This window comes from Micropterus dolomieu, linkage group LG17, assembly GCF_021292245.1.
Source record: "Micropterus dolomieu isolate WLL.071019.BEF.003 ecotype Adirondacks linkage group LG17, ASM2129224v1, whole genome shotgun sequence".
Taxonomy (NCBI): domain Eukaryota; kingdom Metazoa; phylum Chordata; class Actinopteri; order Centrarchiformes; family Centrarchidae; genus Micropterus; species Micropterus dolomieu.
Window position 1 is genome coordinate 7,077,759 of NC_060166.1, and position 21,871 is coordinate 7,099,629.

The 21,871-nt window shown below is 39.3% G+C and overlaps 1 protein-coding gene across 5 annotated transcripts; it reads left to right on the plus strand.

The window, feature by feature from the left end:
- The first annotated feature begins 4,677 nt into the window (after nt 1–4,677).
- Nucleotides 4,678–19,470, plus strand: zgc:113279 (uncharacterized protein LOC553749 homolog). 5 transcript variants are annotated; one of them, XM_046073837.1, is made up of 12 exons: nt 4,678–4,783; nt 4,874–5,048; nt 5,584–5,705; nt 6,574–6,598; nt 6,805–6,851; nt 6,971–7,085; nt 7,189–7,492; nt 8,051–8,156; nt 8,968–9,114; nt 11,858–11,918; nt 12,781–12,944; nt 16,510–19,470. In XM_046073837.1, the coding sequence occupies exons 2-12, from the start codon at nt 4,883–4,885 to the stop codon at nt 16,540–16,542; spliced, it is 1,290 nt and encodes a 429-aa protein (XP_045929793.1). In that variant the 5' UTR covers nt 4,678–4,783; nt 4,874–4,882; the 3' UTR covers nt 16,543–19,470. The 5 variants fall into 5 exon arrangements, with proteins under 5 accessions (XP_045929793.1, XP_045929791.1, XP_045929792.1 ...); XM_046073835.1 differs by having other exon boundaries at nt 4,688–4,783; nt 4,871–5,048; XM_046073836.1 differs by having other exon boundaries at nt 4,719–4,787.
- The last annotated feature ends 2,401 nt before the right edge of the window (nt 19,471–21,871 follow it).

The following is a 21,871-nucleotide window of genomic DNA, read 5'->3' on the forward strand; positions in this document are numbered from 1 at the left end:
CCCTATATAAAAAAAAACTCTTAAAGTACTTGATAGGAAATCCATATACTATCATCATTGTCATGTTTTTAAAAAATATAATCACAAGTTTCAAAAACTTGATTACATATACAGATCTCTGTCTTATGTACAAAATTTACATGGACTGGCTCCTGTATTGAGCCAGTTTGCAAGCACAGCACCAAATGCTTACAGATCTAGAGTGCAGCAAGAGGTGACTGCAATGTCCCGTTGATGAAAAGTGCACTTGGTCAAACAGCTTTTTCAGTCAGGGGTGCTCGTGAATGGAACCTCATCCCAATTCACATTAGGAATTTTAAAACTTATGCTTCTTTGAAATTTAACAGGCTAACAGGTAGTCAGGACTGTCAACATTACACATAGACACAAAATTTTGCTGCTACCTTGTCTTCTCTGTCCTGCCTGTTTGTGTTTCTTGTCCTATGCCTATGAGGTTGTCCTGGCTTATTTGTGTTTAGATAACTTAAACCTCTGTTGTTCGTCATTGTCCCAGCTATATTGTTTTTTTTGTGCATGTCGAAAATTTAATGCCGTTGCTATTACACAATGTTTGTTATATGGACAGTTTGTCTTGTGTGTGCATGTGTGTGTTGTTGTTGTTGATATTGACCAATTGTTCTTGTTTATATGTTGGTTTAGTAATTCTTTTTATATAGTCATGGAAATTTTATTCTTGTATTAACCTGTATGTACTATTTTAATCCTTTTATTTTTTTTTAGGTGTGACATATTAAGATCTGTCCAGGGACAGCAGATGTAAAATAGCCTTTTGGCTAATTCTGGCACACTGTACATTTATTTATGTATTATTAGTGTGCATTGTCCCTGTTAAATAAACCTGAAATAAATATATAAATAAACTATGGTTGTCTACTCAAAGACCTTCTCATAAACACTGTATGAGAAAGTTAACGGGTTGCTTGCATCTTGAAAAGATTAAACATACACAACATAGCAAGGCAGAGAAATTTCTTTATTTGGGACCCGAATATTTCTGCCTTCGCCTCTCAGCGCCAGCAAGCTCACACCTCTAAATCCTAAAGTCTAACTCACTCGCCTCTCCCTATTAACCTGAACCAACCTCATACCAACACACTCCTTTTTTTGACAGCGACAGCACACAATTAAAATAACTGCACCAGAGAAAAATGGGCAGGTAGCAGCAGATAAGTCTAATTCTAATTCTAATACATAATACAAGAGAGCAAACCTTGTAAGATAACAAATGTTCTCTGATGCAGTCCTTCGGTGTTCAATGCCTATATGGCATAAGGAATAAAAGCTTTCTTGTACATGTTTCGGCTGGACCTAGATTCCCATGTGGGGGAAACTCAAACTGAGTGCAGTGGCAGTGAGGTAGCCTATCTGCAGTTATGTTTTGCCATTCTGTGTACCGCACTGTCAAATGTAATTTGGAGTTCTTTTTGTGATTTGCCAATTACCTTTCCTGCAATACAAAAGTGCAAGTTTTTTTCACATTCATCTGAAATAAAAAGGCTGTTTGGAAAGTTGGGCAAACATGAAAAGAAATCAAACGTTTGAAGTGCTTTGGCATATTGTCAACAGTAACCTGTATGCAATTAGACACAAATTGTCAAACAATGGTATGGCCTAAAGGTAGTTAGGCTATACGAGACAGCTGGGTCTTCATCAAAGCTTAAAAAAAAATATTTTGTGTCCATGATGTGTTATAATTGAGCCAACAAAAGACTGTTTGCTCAACATTATTTCACCAAATTCTGTGCGTGATAGTTTCAACTGTGTTGCACTCCCGAGCACACCTGTCTGTCATAAATCAAAAGTGAATATTTTAACTAGATGGCAACGAAGGCCACAGTTTAGGGAAAGCCACTTTGAAGGGCAGTGGGAGAAAGGCAGACAGTGAAAATTTTGCTTGGTTCTTCATTGTCAACATGTGCCCAAAAATGTTGTTATGGCCCAGGATCATAACAGGTCTGACTAGAGGTTGTTTAAGCAACACTAGCTTTTCTCTTATGCTGCCAGTTAGCTCTGTATGTAAATATGCAACCAGCCAATGCTTATTTCCTGCCACACGTATCTTCTGACCACTTAAGTATTTAGATCATTTACTTAAAGGGGCTGTATACAGTTTTTTTTAATGAAATCACTCATCAATTAATCACTTTTTTTATTGCCTGTTTGTGAACGGGTTGTAACCTCACATTAAAATGAATCACACACCTGCTATCTCATCCCTTGGAACTGCTCCCGAGCTTCTTGCCTTCTTTTTTACACAGGGTTAACACCACAGCTAACGAAATGGAGTCCGCTAACACCAAAAAAACAACCCACTCCCCGGACAACACAAACTCCAACACAAAGTCCACCTAAGGATAAAAAACAACTAAAAAAATTATGTGCTAAAGCTGAGAACGTGGTCAACATCAGAAAGGTTGGGTAGATAGTTGTTACAATCTGTAACTTTAACTCTAGAGGCCACTGAAAACTATATATGCCCCTTTAAGTAAAAAATGGCAATACCACAATATAGAAAGTACTCTCTATGCAGCAGAATGGCCCTTGTCGGTGTTATTATATTATTGGAATATTATTACTGAATCATTAACAGATAGACAGCATTGTTGCTGCTAGTTGAGGTAGATTTCATTTGAACTTTTATATCCTGTTAGGTAGTTTAATCACTGACAATGATTCAGATAATTTAAGATAATCAAATGTTTTGTGTGAAATTCAATCCACTCGGGATCTTGTAGCTATAACTGTCAAATAAATGTAGTAAGTAGGAGTAAAAATATAATATACCGTAGTACTTGAGTAAGTGACGGCTATCAGCGCTCTTAACATTGTAATTGAATGAGCAGATGGAGTGTGAACAGAGCCAGTCTTAACCTCCCTGGGGCCCTAGGCAAAATTCTGTTATGGGGCCCTCCTACTTCACTCATGAGCCATGCAACTGTTCCATTAGGGTCTGAGTTGCTTGTATCTGATGGTGGCTGTACATCTCTGGCTGTGCTCGTACTGGTTGTGGTAACGTGCTGTGTGATGGAACTGCACCTTTTCGCCTGAGGCACACATGTGCAATCCCCATGCTGTCTGATCAGCTTCTTGATGTGCCACACCTGTGAGGTGGATGGATTATCTCGGCAAAGGAGAAGTGCTCACTAACACAGATTTTGACAGATTTGTGAATAATATTTGAGAGAAACAGGCCCAGAGAGAAAGTCTTAGATCTTTGAGTTCAGCTCATGATGAATGTACAAAATGAATGGGGGCAAAAACAAAAGTGTTGCGTTTATAATTTAGGTAAGTATAAGATAAGTATAGGCTATATTACAGTTTGCAATGTGTTATCACACAAAGACAATATTGTTCTATAAGTGAGGAATCTCTGTATGTTTGTAAGTATATTAGCTGTAAGGTCACTGGAGGTGATGCAGAGAGATAGGGTGATAATGACCAGTCATGTTGATGAGGAGGGAGAGGAGGAACAGGACGAGCAGGAGGAGCAGCAGCAGCAGGAGGAGAAGGTCTATGGAACCAGACAAAACAGTGACAGGTACAGCGGAGTGTGCAGGCCTGGGTAGGCAATTGATAGAATTAGAAAATGGATTATTGTTAGTCATATTTATTACTGATTTTCTTCTCGTGCATACGTAGCTGTACAATCAGTACAAGCAGAGTGGGGGCCAGCACACGGGAAGCTGAGCCAGGGAGAGGCCAACTCAGAGCTGAAGATGAGGGATTGGATTTTAGTGCACTGCATTGTAGTTTTTGATGATATTTAAGTATTTTAGCGCTCTGACTGACTCAGGCTTGCCTGACCTGGTCTTGTTCAGTGCAGAGCTGCCTTGCTTATACAAACTGTGGAGGTGGGGGTCAGCTCTTACCATTTAGGTTTCTGTGCAGCTAGAGTATCATCACATGAACGGTTGACACCTCCCTAGTGGCCAGATTACACAGCATGCATCTTTGGCAAGATGTCTGGACATTTTTAATATAAACACCATTTAATAGTTTAAAATATGAAATGAAAAGTTAACATCAACCAGTGTTAGGGAGTTACTAGTTACATGTAATTTAGTAATGGAATTTAATTACTGACTATTCTATAGCCTAATTGTTATACTTAGGTATAATGGGGGAAGAAATGTGTAATTAAATTACAGTTAGGGTAACATAGGGCATAAGGACTGCCTCTAGAGGCACATTTTTTTTGCTTCCTTGGATTTCTGAAAACATGATAGAGATTGATCAAGTGAATTTGCATATTATACTTTGTCAACTGAAGTAAACCATGTAGGCCTTCAGTTTTTAAGAACTTATTTTTCTTGTCTTTTTTACATCGCCCACAAGCACAAGCACAGCCGTTTAGTGAATTTTGAGCAGTGCCACCCGTCTGCCACATACAGTTGTAAAGAAATTTAGACAAAAAATCAAAAACTAAAAGTAATAGGTTACATTGATAAATTATTTGAAATAGTTACACTAGGCCTACAAGGCTATTACTTTTTAAATAGGGTAACTAGAAAGTAACCTAACCATGCAAACAGTGATTACAACATAGCCGATTATCGAACTTTTGAATGGTCCCACTAATGGGCGTCAGGTTTACATTTCCCGCAAGCAGTGGGCGTGGTCGTCCTCAACAGACGACCGGAGTGACATTATTAGCAGCGGGAAGGCAGGGAGCTGTCAGTGTGGACAAACAGGTGCTGCGACTGCCGGGAGCACGCGCACAGCCCTGAAGGAGAGCGCCCCCAGCTTCGCCGAGCTACAGGAAGTGGGTTTGTATTTCATTTTGAACTTTTAACGGTGAAAGGCTGAACTTCGTTGTGGTCATAGTTGACTTGAACATGTTCTTTTTCAGTAGCTGTAAAACATGAGAGGACGGTACAAACGAAAGGACCTGAAAGAAAGAAACGATGGAACAGCCGACACCGCGGCTGGGCTCTCTCCTCCGCTCGGGGAAACCGCGGCAGGCTTGGCCGAGCCAAACACGCCTGTTCCCGGTTTCACTGTCCAGGATGTGGGCGGTAGAAAAAAAGGTAGGACAGGGGCGGGGGGGGGGGGAGGTCCAAGTGTTTGGTCACGGGTAACATACAGTTTAAGTTCCTTAGACGTACGCGCCTCATAGTAGATGAAATCCGATTTTAGAGTTTCCCGACAAACATCAAGGCTTTTAACGTCATGACGTCCATCTGTCCAAAGTCCAGCTAACATTATCCAAATGTTAGTAGCATCTGTCTCAGTGCGGACCTATTTAAAGCCAATTTGAGATGTTCAGTTGAGCATGTTCAATTCATGTAAGCCTATGATTACAGCTTAATAGAGAACAACAGAGTAGCCTAGTATTGCTTGATGTCAGGCTAATAATTATCTTTCTGACGGCAAGATAAGTGTTCCTGTCATCCTAATGCTGATAGTAGACTACATCATATTATGATCCAATCCAACAGACATAGGACATCAGGCACAGCAGTTTGCCTCTTCCTAATGGCAATGAATGTGTGTGTCATATCAAAGGGCAGCTATCAGTGTTGTGTAGTGGGATCCTGCCATAAATGTTCATTGTTTCTTCAGCAGGTGCAAGATCCATTTATAATGGTAACAAGGTCTACCTTGGAGTGCGTGTCAAAACACCAGTAAGGGATCTTCTGAGAAACGTCCGCCTAGCCCAAGGCTTGGAACCTCAAGATTGTCAGGTAACTTATTTTATATACTTATTATTTTATAAATATTTTTGCCCAAGTGGACTGTACTCAGTGACAAAAATATATTACTAGTTCAAGATGTCAAAATTTAGACAGTCAGTTTGACTAAAGTTACATTTGTTTGTTTTTTTTACACAAACCCTGATGGATACATTGACTTTCTGTACTGCATTTTTACAATTTTCCGGGTTGGTTGCTACACGTGTAAAGAAAGGGGGAACTTTATACACCCACCACTACATAGATCCAGTTAAGCAATTTGTTAATATCAGCCATAAGTGCTTTGGGTTTTAAAGTTTTACAAGCATGTTGCCTGAGCAGTCTTTTACACACTGCAACCCTGAGGAAAAAAGTCCATCCCTTAGATTATATTTGGCACACAGAGGGATGTGGTTAAAGATTTGTGGCATTGGATGAGTAACTTTTTCACTCAGCAAGAGATTGCACAACAAATTAAATTTTGTCTTTATTTTATTTCTATTCATTACTTTTGACAACATCTATTTATTTCTTTTGACTGTGGGAATCAATTTCCTGAATGTGGCAATTCAGCCATTCAAGTGTGTGTATATGTGTGTGTGTATGTGTGTGTGTGTGTGTGTGTGTATATATATATATATATATATATATATATATATATATATATTATACTTGAACCTTTGGACACCTTTTTCGTCCTTCTGGACCTGGAGTCCATCCCAATATGTGGTTGCAGATTTTTTTCTATCCTTTTGTCTGTTAGACGTGAAATCTATTCCGTTATGCCTGCAAGCAGGGAACTTTTATGACTGTCTGAAATTCTGAAGACAACTAACACTAATATGTATTCTTTTCACATCACACAAATGTGTGAATGCAGGGGACATACAGCAAAACAGCCAAAGGTCAGTGAAACCCACATCCATGAGAGTTAGTAATTCAGGGGTGGTGTCATGTAGATTATTGTTCCTCCTTTTAATAGTTAAGGCTGCGAAGCTCGTGAACCACCAGGAAGGAACAAAAACCGGCAGGACACCAGTCTGCTGTATGCCAGCTAAACTCTCATACTGTGTAGTACTCTCAGACTTAAACTTGACATTTTCTTCCACAGGAGCAAGGAAACGAGTCCAAGCTCGTACAAGATGCCAAAGTAGCAAGGTGAGTGTTGTAAAACACAGTTCCCGGGTAAAAGGCCGGTTTTTGGAATGCTTTAAATCACTTGTCAGTTTTAAGGAGCTCAAATATCTCTGCATACCTCGGCTGTTGTTGGCTTTCAGAGAAAACGGCCCACAAAAAGCCTGGAGGAGCTGGCAATCATCATTGAGGTGCTGGAGGAGGATCTCAGGACCGGCAATACCTACCACTCCCCACCACCGTCTTGGTCTCCACCTGGTAATACATTTCTATAGTTACTCCTTAAAATATAACCTTGATAAATTATGTTAACAGCAACTACTTCCACCCCTCACATGCTATATGTACTCACTAACTGCAGGGTACAACAGTGACGAGTGTGATGAGGTAATCCCCAGCCCCCACTCCTACATAACCTACTTCCCCTGCACAGCAGAGTACTACCAGGCCCAGTCACCTCCTGGCTTCATGCAAACCAGCCTCCAGCCCTCCAGCATCGGAAGCGGTGGAAGAGACAGTGGAGCAGGGGAGGAGTGGTTTGATCCCCCGAGCCACGACTGGGACCTGAACAGCTCTTTCTTCTGGACACAGCTGCAGAAAGAGGAGTGCCAGCTGAAGGACATCTCTGACGCTGTACTGCTGGCACCTGATGGACATGGCAGGACGTAAGTTTGGTGCAAGAATGTCATTGTACAGTTCTGCTGCAGGTTCGTCTTCTTGATAATGACTAGATGATCTGTATTTGATGTCTCAGGTCTCTGGTTTAAAGACCTGAACAGTTCTAAAATCAGACCTGAACTAGTCTCCTCCGTGTTAATTAATGATGAAAATGAATGATGGCTTAAGGCTATTTAGCTGCTTCAGTTTCAGGCCTCTGGGACTGTGCATGCTGGCTCACTGTCATGGCTTAGTAGGACATTGAACAGAACATTAATAAGGATATTAGTAACACGTGTTCTTCTCCTACTATCACAAGTTCAAACGTCTGCTGGGAAAAGGCCTGTTTGTTTAGCTCACTCAAACCTGCGGGCATCTTGGAATAAAGTCCCACTTTCTCAGCTTACTTTGCGTAGTGCCTCTAGGAAGTACACAGCGTTTATAAAACAAGTTCAGACCTGTTATCCTTTTCTAAGATTGTATGCTGCCTCTTTGTCTCAGTAAATATCTTTAGTGTGAAGAGATTTCTTTTGTCTAAATATGTCGGATTGTTCTTGTCCCTCCAGAGCTCTCCATAAAGTGGCGTGTCTCGGTAAGAGGGCACTGGGCTACGCCATTGCAAAAAGGATGGCCTCACTCAACAGCCTGGACCTCAAAGACTCTGATGGAATGGTAAAGTACAAAGACAGAGATTTACATTTCCAATTTTTGTTATTACCACCACCAAATTTCAGGAGCTTTTATATATTTATATGAATTTTTGCTCTACTTTATCAAATACATGTAGAACATGCAATACCTACATCTGAGGACATGACGACCACATATACTCAGACAAGCAAATCATTTCTGTTAAAATAAAATAACGTTTATTTTTTTATTAGAATAACCTTTAACGTAATGGTCGTTTTCTTCAGTCATGTCATTATCAGAACTCTTAAAATATGTCGCTTGTAGAAAGCGTTTATGAGCCAGTTGAAGGCACGTGATCAGGGTGGTTCCTCCTCTGCCTCAGTTGGAGCCAGAAAAAAACCTGATATAGTATATTAATGAGGAACAAAAGAGTTTGATCTTTATAATTGCCTTCCATGTTGGATAGTTCACTGTACACAATGACTTCCTGTAGTTTTACAAAGCATGTTGTCGGAACGTCTGGACACGCTCATCCTTTCTGTAAAATGCATATTTGAAATTAACTAGTCTGCAAACAAAAGGATGAAGATAAAATTATAATGATGTCGATTTCACTCTCACTCACCACCCACTCTCTGTAGTGCTGAATAACATAGTCTGCCTCTTAATGAATCCTATATATCATAGCATGATTAAACAATTGTGATATTTCATTTTGCAATCATACCTATCACTAACTAGTCAATGTTTAAATGTCTGACAGATAAAGCTACTGCTGACTTAACCACAGATATGACAAAAAATAAATTGGACAATCCATAGTTTAATGTTATTAGTCATCTGCTCGCAGACCGCCCTCCTCCATGCAGCAAAGCACAACCACCACCTGATGGTAGCGGATCTGATCCATTTGGGGGCAAACGTCAATGAGACGAACAGCTCGGGAAAGTCCTGCCTCCACCTCACTGCTGAGAAAGGCTACATCAGAGTCCTGGAGGTTAGAGCCTTGTTTTCCTCTCTACTGCTCAAAATCCCCATCACAGAAATGTCTGAGTCAGTGCTTGCGAGCTGCACAGACTTATTCCGATCATGTTTAGCAACATGACACCATTTGCTCCTTACATGTATATTGGTTGTCATGTCAGGAATGTTCCATCTGCGTCGGCATTAGTCTTTATACAGGTCAGATGAAAAGGTCTGACAAAAACCAACAGAGCTGGTTTTTGATTGACACACCATCTGTGTACAGCGTGTCATTAATGTGGTATTTAAATAACACCATGCGTTGAGTGAACTTGTTTCCCGATTGCGTTTATATGATTGATGAAGAGTGGGCTGTAGAGAACAACAAGGATTAGCACATAGTTCACTTTGATGCTTGTGTGTGTTGATCACATGTAGATGTGTGATGTTTTACAGGCGACGCTGTATAGCAACCTGGGTAACCTGTCTCGTGCTTCAGAGTAAATGCTTTCTCTGAACTGTGTTTGCTTTAATGGCACAGCTCAAATACACACAAGACGGAAATGTTTTTCTACTCTCTTTGAAGAGCACATCTAAGGTCAACACACACAGACCCTGTTTTCTTGTCGGCACACTGCACCAGTGAAGGCACCGTGTTTTTTCTGTATGTTGGTTACTCTCCATGTTTCATAGTGGAGTGGAAGCGCAGAGTGGGGATAGCTGAGGGCCATCAAGCAGTGCACTTTCATTGTGATGTCAAGATTTTTTTACACCGTCGGCCTTTGAGACTAGAGCTGAAACGATTATTCAATTAATGGAAATCAATCAATAATCAATTGATCTGCACCTATTTTGATAATCAGTTAATTGTCATTTTACAATCTAAACTGACAAAACATTTGCTGGTTTCAGCTTCTCAGATTTGAGGATTTATTTTTTTAACTGAATATCTTTTGGCTTTGGGGCTGTTTGTATGTTGTTGGTTAATAACAAGCATTTTAAAGACAACACTTCAGAGTAGGGCTGGGCGATATGGCCAAAAATGTTATCACGATAAAAACATTTCATATCATTCGATATCGATAATTATCACGATATATGTCAAATCGTTATTTCTTTCAAGTTTAAAGGCAGATTTTCGCTCCTGAGTGAAAATTTAAGAAACCAGTTGGTTAATTATGTGGTTAAACTTTTCCTTATGGTCAGAATGTGACAAAAACTTGATGCCAAAGAGTGGTTCACTTCACAAGTCTGAGTTAGAACGTTTAAAACTATTATCTTTTTTGACAAAAATGATTAATCTTCTTTTCAACAAAATAAATATTTTAACAGAAAAATTTGGTGCTAATTTGTTTGTGATTCAAATGAATTAAAGCAAATATTTATTGACGATATATTGAACATTTATTAAATTGTTGTTGAGGAAAATTATATTGCGATAATTATCTTTTTCTTTTTTTTTCTTTTTTCTGTGTTTTTTATTGGCCCTACTTCAGAGTCAGGGAAATTTGTGAAGGACCTTTTTCACAATTATTTTTTTATTTTACATTTTAAAAACTAAACCATTCAATTTAATAATTGGTAGAATCATTAGTTTCAGCACTATTTTAGCCATAGTTCACCATGGATTGTGATGAGCTTCGTTAGTAAAGGGAGAGACATGGTGTGGTAAACTGATTTATACCACGGCTTGGTTTAATTTCCTATTGTGACACGTTCTTTAGAACATCAAATATCTTTGGATATTTGCAGACCTATGATGTAGTCCCAGTTTTCTGACCGTATTACACGTGCATATCAACACACCGAGTTTGCTGTAAAGTTTAAATAAAGTGCTCATTGTGCCAGTTGTCGGTAGTAGACAGTACAGAGAGCAACATGGGTAAAATAGCTTTCTGTATTGTTCCGCTGCATGTGGGCTGAGGACCACAGATATTTTAGAAAGCTAAGGTTCAACAGAATGCCGGAATTTGTTAGTAGGCAAAATTTAAAGCTGTTATTTGATCAGATATTGGTGTTCAGCCTATAAAAATAATACTGTTAAAATATAGCATTAAAACAAGGCAAGATCAATTTTATCATAATTTCCACGCATGGAATAGATGATTTCATACATAAGTTATAGCCATAGCCTGCACGTCTTAACAATCAGACTTCCACAGAGAAGAACATATATTAGTGTGTGACGTGATCCCTGTCTGTCATATCAGCTTGATCATCACTGAAAATGTCCTGGAAAGGTCCTGGAAAATTATCTCAATAGCAAGAACATACTCATTTGGCTGCCTGCAGCCAGCTGTAGGCAGCAGGTATGTGCTCCTTCAACACATCGTCAAAACACTGTTGTTCATGCCAACTCAAGTGGGTGTAAATCTTGTGCAACTTCCACCAACTGCGCAAACATCTGCGCTCTTGTACACATCAAACTGTACACTGGCTTCTAGTGGTGGGGCGCAAATCGTCAGCAGTGTAGGAGATGTTGATGTTGTCGGGACACAGTTAGCACAGTTCACAATGGGAAGGTTTGTTTCTGTCATTAATCTCAGTCATTGTGCACCAGTCTGTTCCGTCTATCTTCATCCAAGAGCACCTGGACCACAGCAGCTGTGGTACCGTTGAGTATGTTGGGAAACATGGCAACGCTTACTGTTTACACTGTATTCACATTTGGACGGCTTTATTCTAACTCTAGTGTGTACTCCATTACCAAAGAATAACAAACTACTGTATGTTATTGAGATCAATGTTTTTGAAGGCAGATGTATGTTTTCTTTTAGGTTCTAAAACACTCAATGATGGAAGGTGTGTATGTGGACGTTGAAGCCGCCGATAACTCTGGTAAGTAACTTACTTTCAAATCCTTGAGGCTTCTTAATAATGACAAACTATGTTAATAAAAGCTCTGTTCAATTAGTGTTTGATTTAATTCATTTGAATCACGAACGAATCAGTACTTAATTTTTCTATTAACATATTTATTTTGTTGAGGAAACAGGACTGAAATAAGATTTAACTTAATTTTAATCATGCATATTTCTTGAAAAAAGATTTTATTGATTTATTTGCTTTGAATGTTCTAACTCCGAAGTGTTTGTCATGTTCTGACCTCAAAGAAAAGTTTAAAACCGTTCACCCAATGTGAAAGAAATAATGATTTGACATTTATCCTGATAATTATCAAAATGTAATGAAATTGTTTATTGTAATAACATTTTCTGCCATATCCCCCAGCCCTAAGTTATAGTAAGTATAGTTCATCTGCATAAGAAGTTACCAAATAATTGTTTATAAGAAACATTACAATCACTTTTTTGTCCCATATTGAAAATAATGCACGTTTGCCAAAATTAGTATCAGCAAGAAACTAATAAAATATTGTAAACGTTGTGTGGTGTTGCATAATCAGTAATATTAGGGAAGAAAGTAGGAGTATATTAACAAAGTGACATCCAGTTAGTGAAACCAAAATGAAAATACTTAGCAACAGAATAAAAAGTTGCATTGACAGCATACCCTCTGTCTAGAATTAGTTAAATTTGTTTGTGAGAAAAGTTTCCGTTGAGATCAATTGGTTTGTTGTTCTTTGTCAGTTACCATCTTACAGTTAGGTTTAGGAATGGTTAGATATTTAGGAGTGTTTGTAGTGAATGTAACCTCCTCAGAAGTCTATTAATCTAAATGTTTGCATGTGTGTTCTCAGGAATGAGTGTCATCCAGTGTGCTTCACTGGCTCTGAAAGCCACAGTACGTGAGCTGGAAAGCAGTAAAACCCCCAATCACACCAGACTCAACACGCTGCGCCAAGAGCAGATGATGGAGACTCTGGAGTGTCTGCTACAGATGGGCAGCTACCTGCATAGCATGGTATGACACTGTAAGATTTTTACATTAAAATAAAGATCAAATCCTGTTATTTATTACACTGTAATGACTGGAAACCTGGAAAATTCTATCTAAGAGCATTAGATCCATGTTACAACCTAATGCCATTTTGAGGAACTTTTGAATTATAATTGAAGGAGATTTGATCAAGGAAAGCTACTCCCTTTGTACAGTAGCCCTAGCAACTAACCAGGCACTATACCATGACTTCCTGCGTGCTCAGACCAGCAGACCCCTCAGCAGCAGCCAAGCAGCTCTGTTGTCTCGCTGCTCGCTCACAGCTCACTAACCGTTTTAGCCAGGGGACATTCAAAGAGTGCTGAAGACATCAAGTACAGTTGTCTGTTTGTACTTTTTGGCAGGGCAGCACATTGTGAAGAGCATGAACAAATGATGAGTCAATGTCAATTGTGAACTTGGTAAACAAACTGCACAACCTTTACAGTTGGTCTGGTACAGAGAAATTTGTGTCAGCAGTGGTTGCCAAGTTCTCCATAATGAAAATGGAAAGACTTTCTGGTTGACCAGAAACTTTTCTTTTGATTTGACTGTCATCATTAAGCTGGCAGAGTGCCTTTATTCAAGAGTGAAAGGTCATGTCAACAATAGGATACCATGACTGGATGAAAACTAGTGACTACAGGTCAACATTTCCATTTGTCCAAATCTCATGATGCCTTCAGTTGAGTCAGCCTAAACTATACTTGAGCTTAAAGGGTAACTTAAGTACATTTCAACCCTATTTTCACATATTTTTGTGTCTATGTTGTTAAGTCGTAAGGTCTAGGGATATCCTGGGCAACATAAAGGTGTGGCTCCCACTCGATTACAAAACTGCAAAAAGTGTGCGATTTAATACAACAGAAATGTGTGAGACTCTCTTCTCTGTGTGCACTGCAGTCTGCTCATTATCTCCGCCCACACCGGGCTCTCTCATGTGCCCCTAAAAACAGATAAGCCTATGTGCAATGAGAAAAATGATTTATGAGCAGTGTGCGAGTAACTTTTAAGTCGACAACCGACGATAGCCCCCCCTCCCTTCCTCGCCGCTAAACAGATACAGAGAGATGTCGTCAGCAGCTGAAGCGGTCAGACAGAAGAAAACAGGGAGAAGATAAGGAAGGTTTGAGTTTGACTCGCTGGCTATTTAACGTTAGCTGTATTGGTGCCTTTTGTTATGCAACATGTTTAACTTTTCACAGAGCCGACGGGCTTGTTAGTCACTTTTTGTCAACTGACCAATCACAGCCTGGATGGGGTAGGGTGTTATATAAAAGTTTCATGTGCTACAGCGTATCATTAAATGTTGAACAATATGATTATTGACAAGTACATATTAGAGACCACTGTAGAGCCTTCTGCTTGCACAAGGATTTAATGAATAAAAACAACCCATAGAAATGAAACAGCTCTATCTGGATTTAATATTCAGCTAGTGGTAAAATAGTATACTATTATATGAAATTCTAATGAATGTAGTATTTAATATATTATTGTCATACTAAGAGTGTACTATTAACTAAACATTATACTCCTTATTTACACTCATGTACTGTTCGGCCTCCAGGTTGTGGACAGAGACTGCATTAGACAGATGTACATTGAGCTGGTGCCAGTGTGCCAATATTTGCTGCTTCTAGCCACCTCCTCTGTAGAGCAACACGCTCCCCTTTTTCTGGTTTAGATCTGTTTTACTAGTTGTTGTTGAAATGTCTTAAATTAACGATACAGAGCCTTGTAACAGTCAGTAGTAATTGCACTAACTTCAAAGAAACCTGGACTTGATGTTCCAATAACCTTTACTCTTAGACTTTATCTTTTTTATGTTATTTTTTTCTTCAGTAATGTGTATTCAGAGGTGGGTAAACGTAAAGAGTTACATTTACTCCGTTACATGTACTTAGGGCTGTCGCGGTGAAGTAATTTCCACTGCGGCAACATGTTAGGACTCAACAGCGCGGTACGCGGTATTATCGCATCTTTCATCAATAAGATGTAATTTGGTGCCATATAGCAGTAAGAGTGTATCTGCCACCTCTCTGCACAGCGAGCCGCTAACAGCAGCTTTAAGCTCGGAGCAAGCTAGCTGCTGGGTGCTAGTCAACAACATTGCAAAGCAAACTCCTTTTTGTAGTTTGACCGTGTCTTTTTCACACGTAGCTATATCATTACCTTCAGGGCACGTATATCAAGTCAATTTACATACCGCAGCAACGCACACGCGCCGATATGGAGCAGAATGGCTGTCCACAACTAACCACTGCGCTGTAGTAACGTTATAACTAAATTTCCACAGAAAGCAACATGAAGAACAGCTGCAGGCTTCCGACACACTACGCTCCTTAGTCAGTGAGCTTCAAATGAGGCTTGCTGTTTCTCACAGTTTCTCTGGACTGTCCCTCAGGATCACAACGTTAGTCCAACATCACCGAGCGTGCTAGCCACATTAGCCGCGCAATATGCTATAGCCAAGTTAGCTAACCTTTAAAATAAACAGTAAAACAACACAAAACATGGCAACACTCAGCTTCAGAGTTTAAAGTCGGGTCACGTACAGCCCATGGCGATCCATCCTTGAACCGTTACAGAGCTTGTTAGGTTGTGGAACTTTGGAAGCAGTCATTTTTTAATTTAACATGCCCTGAAGTGTACAGTATGAACTTTGCGTTTTTTGCGGTGCTTGCCATCCTCCGCGGTAGGCTTGACCAATAGCGCGGTATTTCAATTTTGTGGTTATCGCGACAGCTACATGTACTCGAGTAACTTAATACCAACACTTTGTCAGGTTTTCTCAAAGCGTCTGTATCTTACGCCCTAAGATGAAACCGTGTTGGTGCAGCTGTTTCCCGTTGTTAAGTCAGTAGGCTACACTGTGCTGTTGTTTTAATGTTAATATGTTTAATAATAAATAGCTATCATGCTAACATGCTTAACAAATCCTCCTGCTTTCTGCCTTAATGTAAATATTCAAGCTAACAGTGTACGAGCAGTCTGCATTTAACTAGTTAGTCATGCTCGTTGATATAGCCTGATGAAGGCAGACCAAATTATTATAATCTTATTATTACAAAAAAGACAAACTACTTTTATTTCATGTGGATGTTACTGATGTAATGTTACCACAGTGGATCTTCCTCAGGTAAACATAAAGAAGTGAACACCTGTATTTAATAGAAAATTACTTATGAAGCATCACAGAATTATCTCCTGATTTGTTTGCCAAATCATAATTTAATATGGGTGATGTCAAGAAAATAAGTTATATTTTTAAACAATGTTTATTTATTGGAGTACTAAAATATAATATTAATGCAATATTTATTATTATTATTTATTATTCTCAACTACACAAGTACATTTTGTAGTAAATACTTTTGTACTCTTACTAAAGTACTTATTTTCATGACCACTTTTACTTCTACTTGTTTTTGCAAAGTAACAGCACTTTTACGTGAGTACAGTTTTTGACTACTCTACTCACCTCTGTATATTAACTGAACTTGTTACACAGACTTTTGATAACAAATGTTTTTCCTCTCTTTCTCAGGGGAGCTGGAGTATGCAATCAAGTATTGCTTGATTACTCTGCACGTCCGCCCGGCAGGACATTTTGAGACCCGACGGTACTGTTCTGAGTTGTTCAGGCTTGAATTTGTCATGGAGAGGGACCATAATTAGTGGGGTTCTTTCTCTCTCTAAACATGTGTTCAGGCCTGCTAAGTAAAGCATCTGATGTTATGTGTGTGGTAAAAATGCCTGACTTGCAATCAGGTTTTTATTGTAACCTACACAGAAATGTTTGGTGCCCATTAATCGGTTTCTGTGAAACTTCCATTGTTTGTTACATTACAGTAACAAGTTGTCCTCAGGGTGTTTTAAGGATCCAGTGATATCCAGTGAAAAGCCTGGTCCCCAAATAAACTGTCGAGCGGGGAAGTGATCTAAAACACAAGGTTTTAGGTTATATTGTAATATTAAGGCAACAGTACCACAGTTTTTATCACTGAATATATTACAAAATGTCCGGTCAATAGATACATGCATAAAGATTATTCTCTTGCAAGAACGGGATGTTTCCTCTCCCCACTGGGTTCCAGCTAGATTTATAGCCAAAAAGATTTAGAGCCATAGTATTTATATATTGGATCTTCTAAAAGTCTTGTATACTAGAGGACATTACAAGTTTTAGTTAGCATTAGGGCTGGGCGATATGGCCCAAATCTTCTAACACGGTGTATGTTATATCATGGTAATGGTATTTATCACTATACAGTAAGTGTTCTGTATGCATTTATGAAATGGTTTATAATAACCATACTGTACCGTATTTCATCGCATTTGATTATTTTAGAACTCGTCCTGCTCTGTATTTACAGTTTCACTCTCCTCCGTTTTTTCTTGTCACTCTTTTTCTGTGCGGCTGGCAAACCAGCTTAGAGGTGCATTACCTCTGCTTACCACATACTCATGTCACGTGAGAACTTGGTAAGCAGTCCTGCTGTCCAAATCCCCCTTGCCTTGTGAGGCAGCTGGATTCACAAGACCTCATGGAAATCCAGCCCTGATTTGCTACAGTCTGCCCTGAATATATAGCAGAAGCACTAAGGGATAAGTTTCCGCAGTGGAAACAGTTTTGCCAAATTTCTACCAGTGGACGCATGTTTACCATGGCACGGTTTATACTGTCATATCGCCCAACCCTTGCAAGCACTGTATGGTGTCTTGGAGTAAATACTGCATATGTTCATGTTGTAAACTTTGAACTGTGGTCTGTCTTTGACATGTTTTTATGAAATTTTTTTTATTTTATTTTTTTTATGCTTAAAGGAATACTTGGGCATTTTGGTAAATGCACCTTTACTGGGAGTAAGAGGAGTTGAGTTAAATCACTTTGCGTTCTATAGAGAAGCATTCATAATGTGTTTAGCCTAGCTACCTTAGCTCGGTGACCGGAAGCAAGGGAAAGCACAAGGTCAAAGGTGCATTCCAACACATCCGAAGAAGTCTCAAAGTACACAACAACATGTAAACTTTTGTGCTAAGCCAGGCTAAACATGTTCTGGACCGTCTCAAGTGAACCTCAGATTGCTTAAAGTCATATGACCTATGCAGTCACTAATGTACTTACTAAGATGTTTATTAAATGTGGCGGTGGGCAACAACTACAAGGATAACGTCACAATAATGTAGCTGCAAGCGATAACATGGTGGATTTATAGAGGGACAAAGGGAGCTTTTTTCAATTACTTATAATGATGTGAGTATTTTGAAGTGATAGTCAACAAGTGGTATGAAATGCATTGGCTTAGAAAAAACCATGGTCACATAAAGAACTTTCTAGTAGCAAAGACTGGTTTATATGTATGTTGTTAAACAACAACAATTATTTACTGATTCAAGAGTTAAATAGTGGTATCCTACTGCAAGTAGTTATTTACTGATGGACAAGTGACCTAGTTGTGTTATTTAAAAGTATCTTACATTCATTTATGGTATCTTGCTACGTATGTGGGGGATTGTGTTGTAATGGAAGAAGTCAAATCAATATTCTTCTGAAAGTTCAATTGATCACTTGGGTGTTTATTTTACCCTGCAGGGATGTCATAGTTTATCCACTTCAAGTGAAAAAAGAACTACTGTTAAAGCTTTTACAGTGGGACCATTGTTACAAAACCTTTTCTTTTGTATTAGAATATAAAGGGGTTGGGGATCTGGTTCCTGTATGTATTGGAGTATTTTCTGTATTCAAAGCTGTAGAGGGGGGGGAAGTGTGGGTTTACTTTAGAAAACTCATCATTCATTGTGTGAGTCAGTTTTCAACTTCAAACATGTCACCATTATTACTCTCAGGTTGTGTTTTTTCTGGCACAATAATTCATTTAATCTTTGATGAATTACGCAGATACTTCAGACAGATAGTCTAAGGCTGAATTCAGACCAAATCCGGCGTTTCAGTGAAAGGCAGCAGGGTATTGTAGGCGTGTTTATTTGTGCTTAGCCGCTGTGAAACAATAACATTTTATTTCTGACTTATCTTTCTTGTTACCGGCACTCCCTTTTCTCATTCACTCTCTTGGTCACTCAACCACCGCACGCTCTCTCGCTCTCGCTGGGGTTTTTTATCAGCACCCCCTCTGGCCTCCATCACAGCCTGAACAGACTACCCCTGTTCAAAAAATATAAGGGTACCTGCAGTTTCACCTCAGCAATTTGGTCTGAATTCAGCCACAATTTTTCTGAATAAAAATATCGAATGAATTGCAAAATAAGTCATTTAATCATCTAAATTGAAAAAAGTGCCAATAAACAAGTTTTTAATTCTTTTTGCTCTGCTCTTAAGAACATTAAATTGTGCACAGAAATGTAACTTCAGCAGCAGCATGTAAAAACAGCAGTTCTTTAATGATTGACATTGGTGGTGGGTATTGGTTGTCATTATCACAAATCATGCTTCTGGAACCATATGCAAATATTCATGTTAAAGATTCAATAAACTTCATTAAACATTTTCAGTTCATTTCTTTTAACAATGTTCTCTACTGTTACACAAGCACCCTCCTCTAGTCACAACAAAAAACAACATAAAATACAAAGATTTGTATTGGGAAGTGATTAATCAATAGTCAATATTAATATGATGTCCTTTGGAAAATGGTCAGCTCAGGTTGTATTTATATTGATCAAACTGCATCCTATAGATTACCTGTAGATTTCACAGTCCAAGTAAAGGCAACTTGATTGCAAAACCACAACCACCTTCAGCACTTAACTGAATATAATATAGCAGCATTCAATAAGACACATTCATATCTACATTGATGATAAACAGTATATATCTTGACATCTTTATTTTTTTAAGAAAATATGAATTGCAGTAGCTTACCCAGGGCTGCTCCAGAGTGTGACCCATTTGGTTACGCTGAATAACTTACGTTTAGCCCACTGCTAACTTGAATGGGGAATAATTGTGCAAGTCTTCTAGACTTTTCATATGTTATCGACCGAATAGATTTTCATCGTAAAATGAGTCATTTCGCAGGGGTTGTGATGCTTTGGCCACCGCTACAACTGGTTTCAAAGCACAGAGCACTTCCCATCTGTGTCACCTCCATAGGGGTCATTTACCCTGGGGACATGTCCCCACCACATTTTGAAATGGCTGATTTTGTGCCCATTTCTTTTTGTTAAAAATGTTCTGTAAAACAGCTTGCACAAAGAAATGCTAACTAACAAATGAAAATGATTTGAGAAATGGTTTATTTGCACAACAAGAAAACATGCAATGCAATATAGTTTTCCGGGGGGAAACCAAGATCAAAGGGAAGACTGCCAAACTAGTTTGATTTGAGCAGCACTTTAAACATCAGCATCATCATCATCATCAGCAAGTTTTGTTTTACATAATGAAGTTTTGGCCATTTTTTTTACATTTACCTGTAGGTGTTCCTGTTTACAATCACTTACATAACTATCAATGTGTATTGGAAATGACAGAAGGTGGGAATATACTGTTGTGGCGCTAAAGGTCAATTTTGTGGCGGTGCTTAAGTACTTAATTTCAACCCAACTAACAAGGTTTGAAGCAGTGGAAGAGCGTCCCACAAGTATCACCGAGATTCGTTGGGGCTTGCTTGGCCAGCATGAGTAGAGGCAGCAGCTGTGAGCATTTTGTTTCTCAGTGCCACAGTTTGACGGAAAATAATGTTTACCTGGGAAAGACTGCACCGATACCCACATTCTCAACCTAGAACATGACATGACTTAATAAATGACAAACTCTTCTGTCAGGCTTACTCACCACTTTACACAGAAATGCCCAACAAAGGCTACGAGCAGGTTGGCGCCTCTCCTCAGGCTTCTGACAAACAAAATGAGTCACTTGGGGGACAAGAAGAGGACTTAACAAGCAGGAAGGAACTGAATTACAAAACAGAAACCAACAATGGCGAGAGTGTAAAATGTTCCACACAACAGACCTAATTCAGAAAGTCAAATCATGCAGATGGAGTTGGCATGTGTTCATGCATGCTTGCCTGCATGTTCAAAGAGAGCAGGTGAGGCAGAAGGAATGTCGAAGTTGTTGACTTGAGACACCTGAGGGGGAAAGTGTTTGGGCTCATCAGACTGGTTCCATACTTTAATTAAAGGTGTGACTGCATGAAGCTGTTGTTGTTGCCTTGTTGTCTTTAATATTGCTCCTGAAAACTTTCACTCAGCAATCAGGCAAAACCATGGTGCCTTATCCTGATCTTCTTGATCAAGTCTGCGCAATCCTACCGTGATGTTTGACCATTTAATGTGCTATATAGGCCAACGAGTAGCAATAAGAAACGCCCAGGCCACAACCCCACTCAATCACAACAGGAGGATTAAAAAATATCTTTTCATTTCATTATTGTCATAGAGGGTTGTTTTGTTTGTCGGTTTCATTCGCTCCAGTCACGAGGAGGACATCTCAGCCACCATCCAAAGGAAATGGTTCAGCACAGTTGTGTAGGCAGAAATCACAGTGTGGGTGGGCACAGTGAAAATCAGGTGGGCCTAGTTCTCCTCTACAATATAGGATCTAAAGCGTATCCTATGTTGTACGATAATAACTTAGACCATTACAAATATTATTGCCTGAATGCATCACAGTTTAATCACACAGGCGTTATTACAGGCACAACATGAACATAACCGGGCACGGCGGCCACATATTCTCACACAGCTGACAGACGCAGCAACAGCTTCAAAGCTACACTGCCACCAACATGCTCAGTAACGTTAAAAATACATTTGAACCTAGCCTGGCACGGTGGCCACAGATAGCGTAAACCACACACAAGCAAAGATGGTAGGTGCAGCAACATCAGCATGAATGGGTGGTGATGGCGCATAGATAAGATGCTTGCCTTTGGTGTGGGAGA

Bases quoted from the DNA above. Each gene is read 5' to 3' on its own strand.
- zgc:113279 (XM_046073837.1), top strand. From the start codon at position 4,883: ATGAGAGGACGGTACAAACGAAAGGACCTGAAAGAAAGAAACGATGGA. The intron at 5,706-6,573 runs GTAACTTATTTT...GTGTGAATGCAG, and splicing joins TGGAACCTCAAGATTGTCAG to GGGACATACAGCAAAACAGC. The intron at 7,086-7,188 runs GTAATACATTTC...CACTAACTGCAG, and splicing joins ACCGTCTTGGTCTCCACCTG to GGTACAACAGTGACGAGTGT.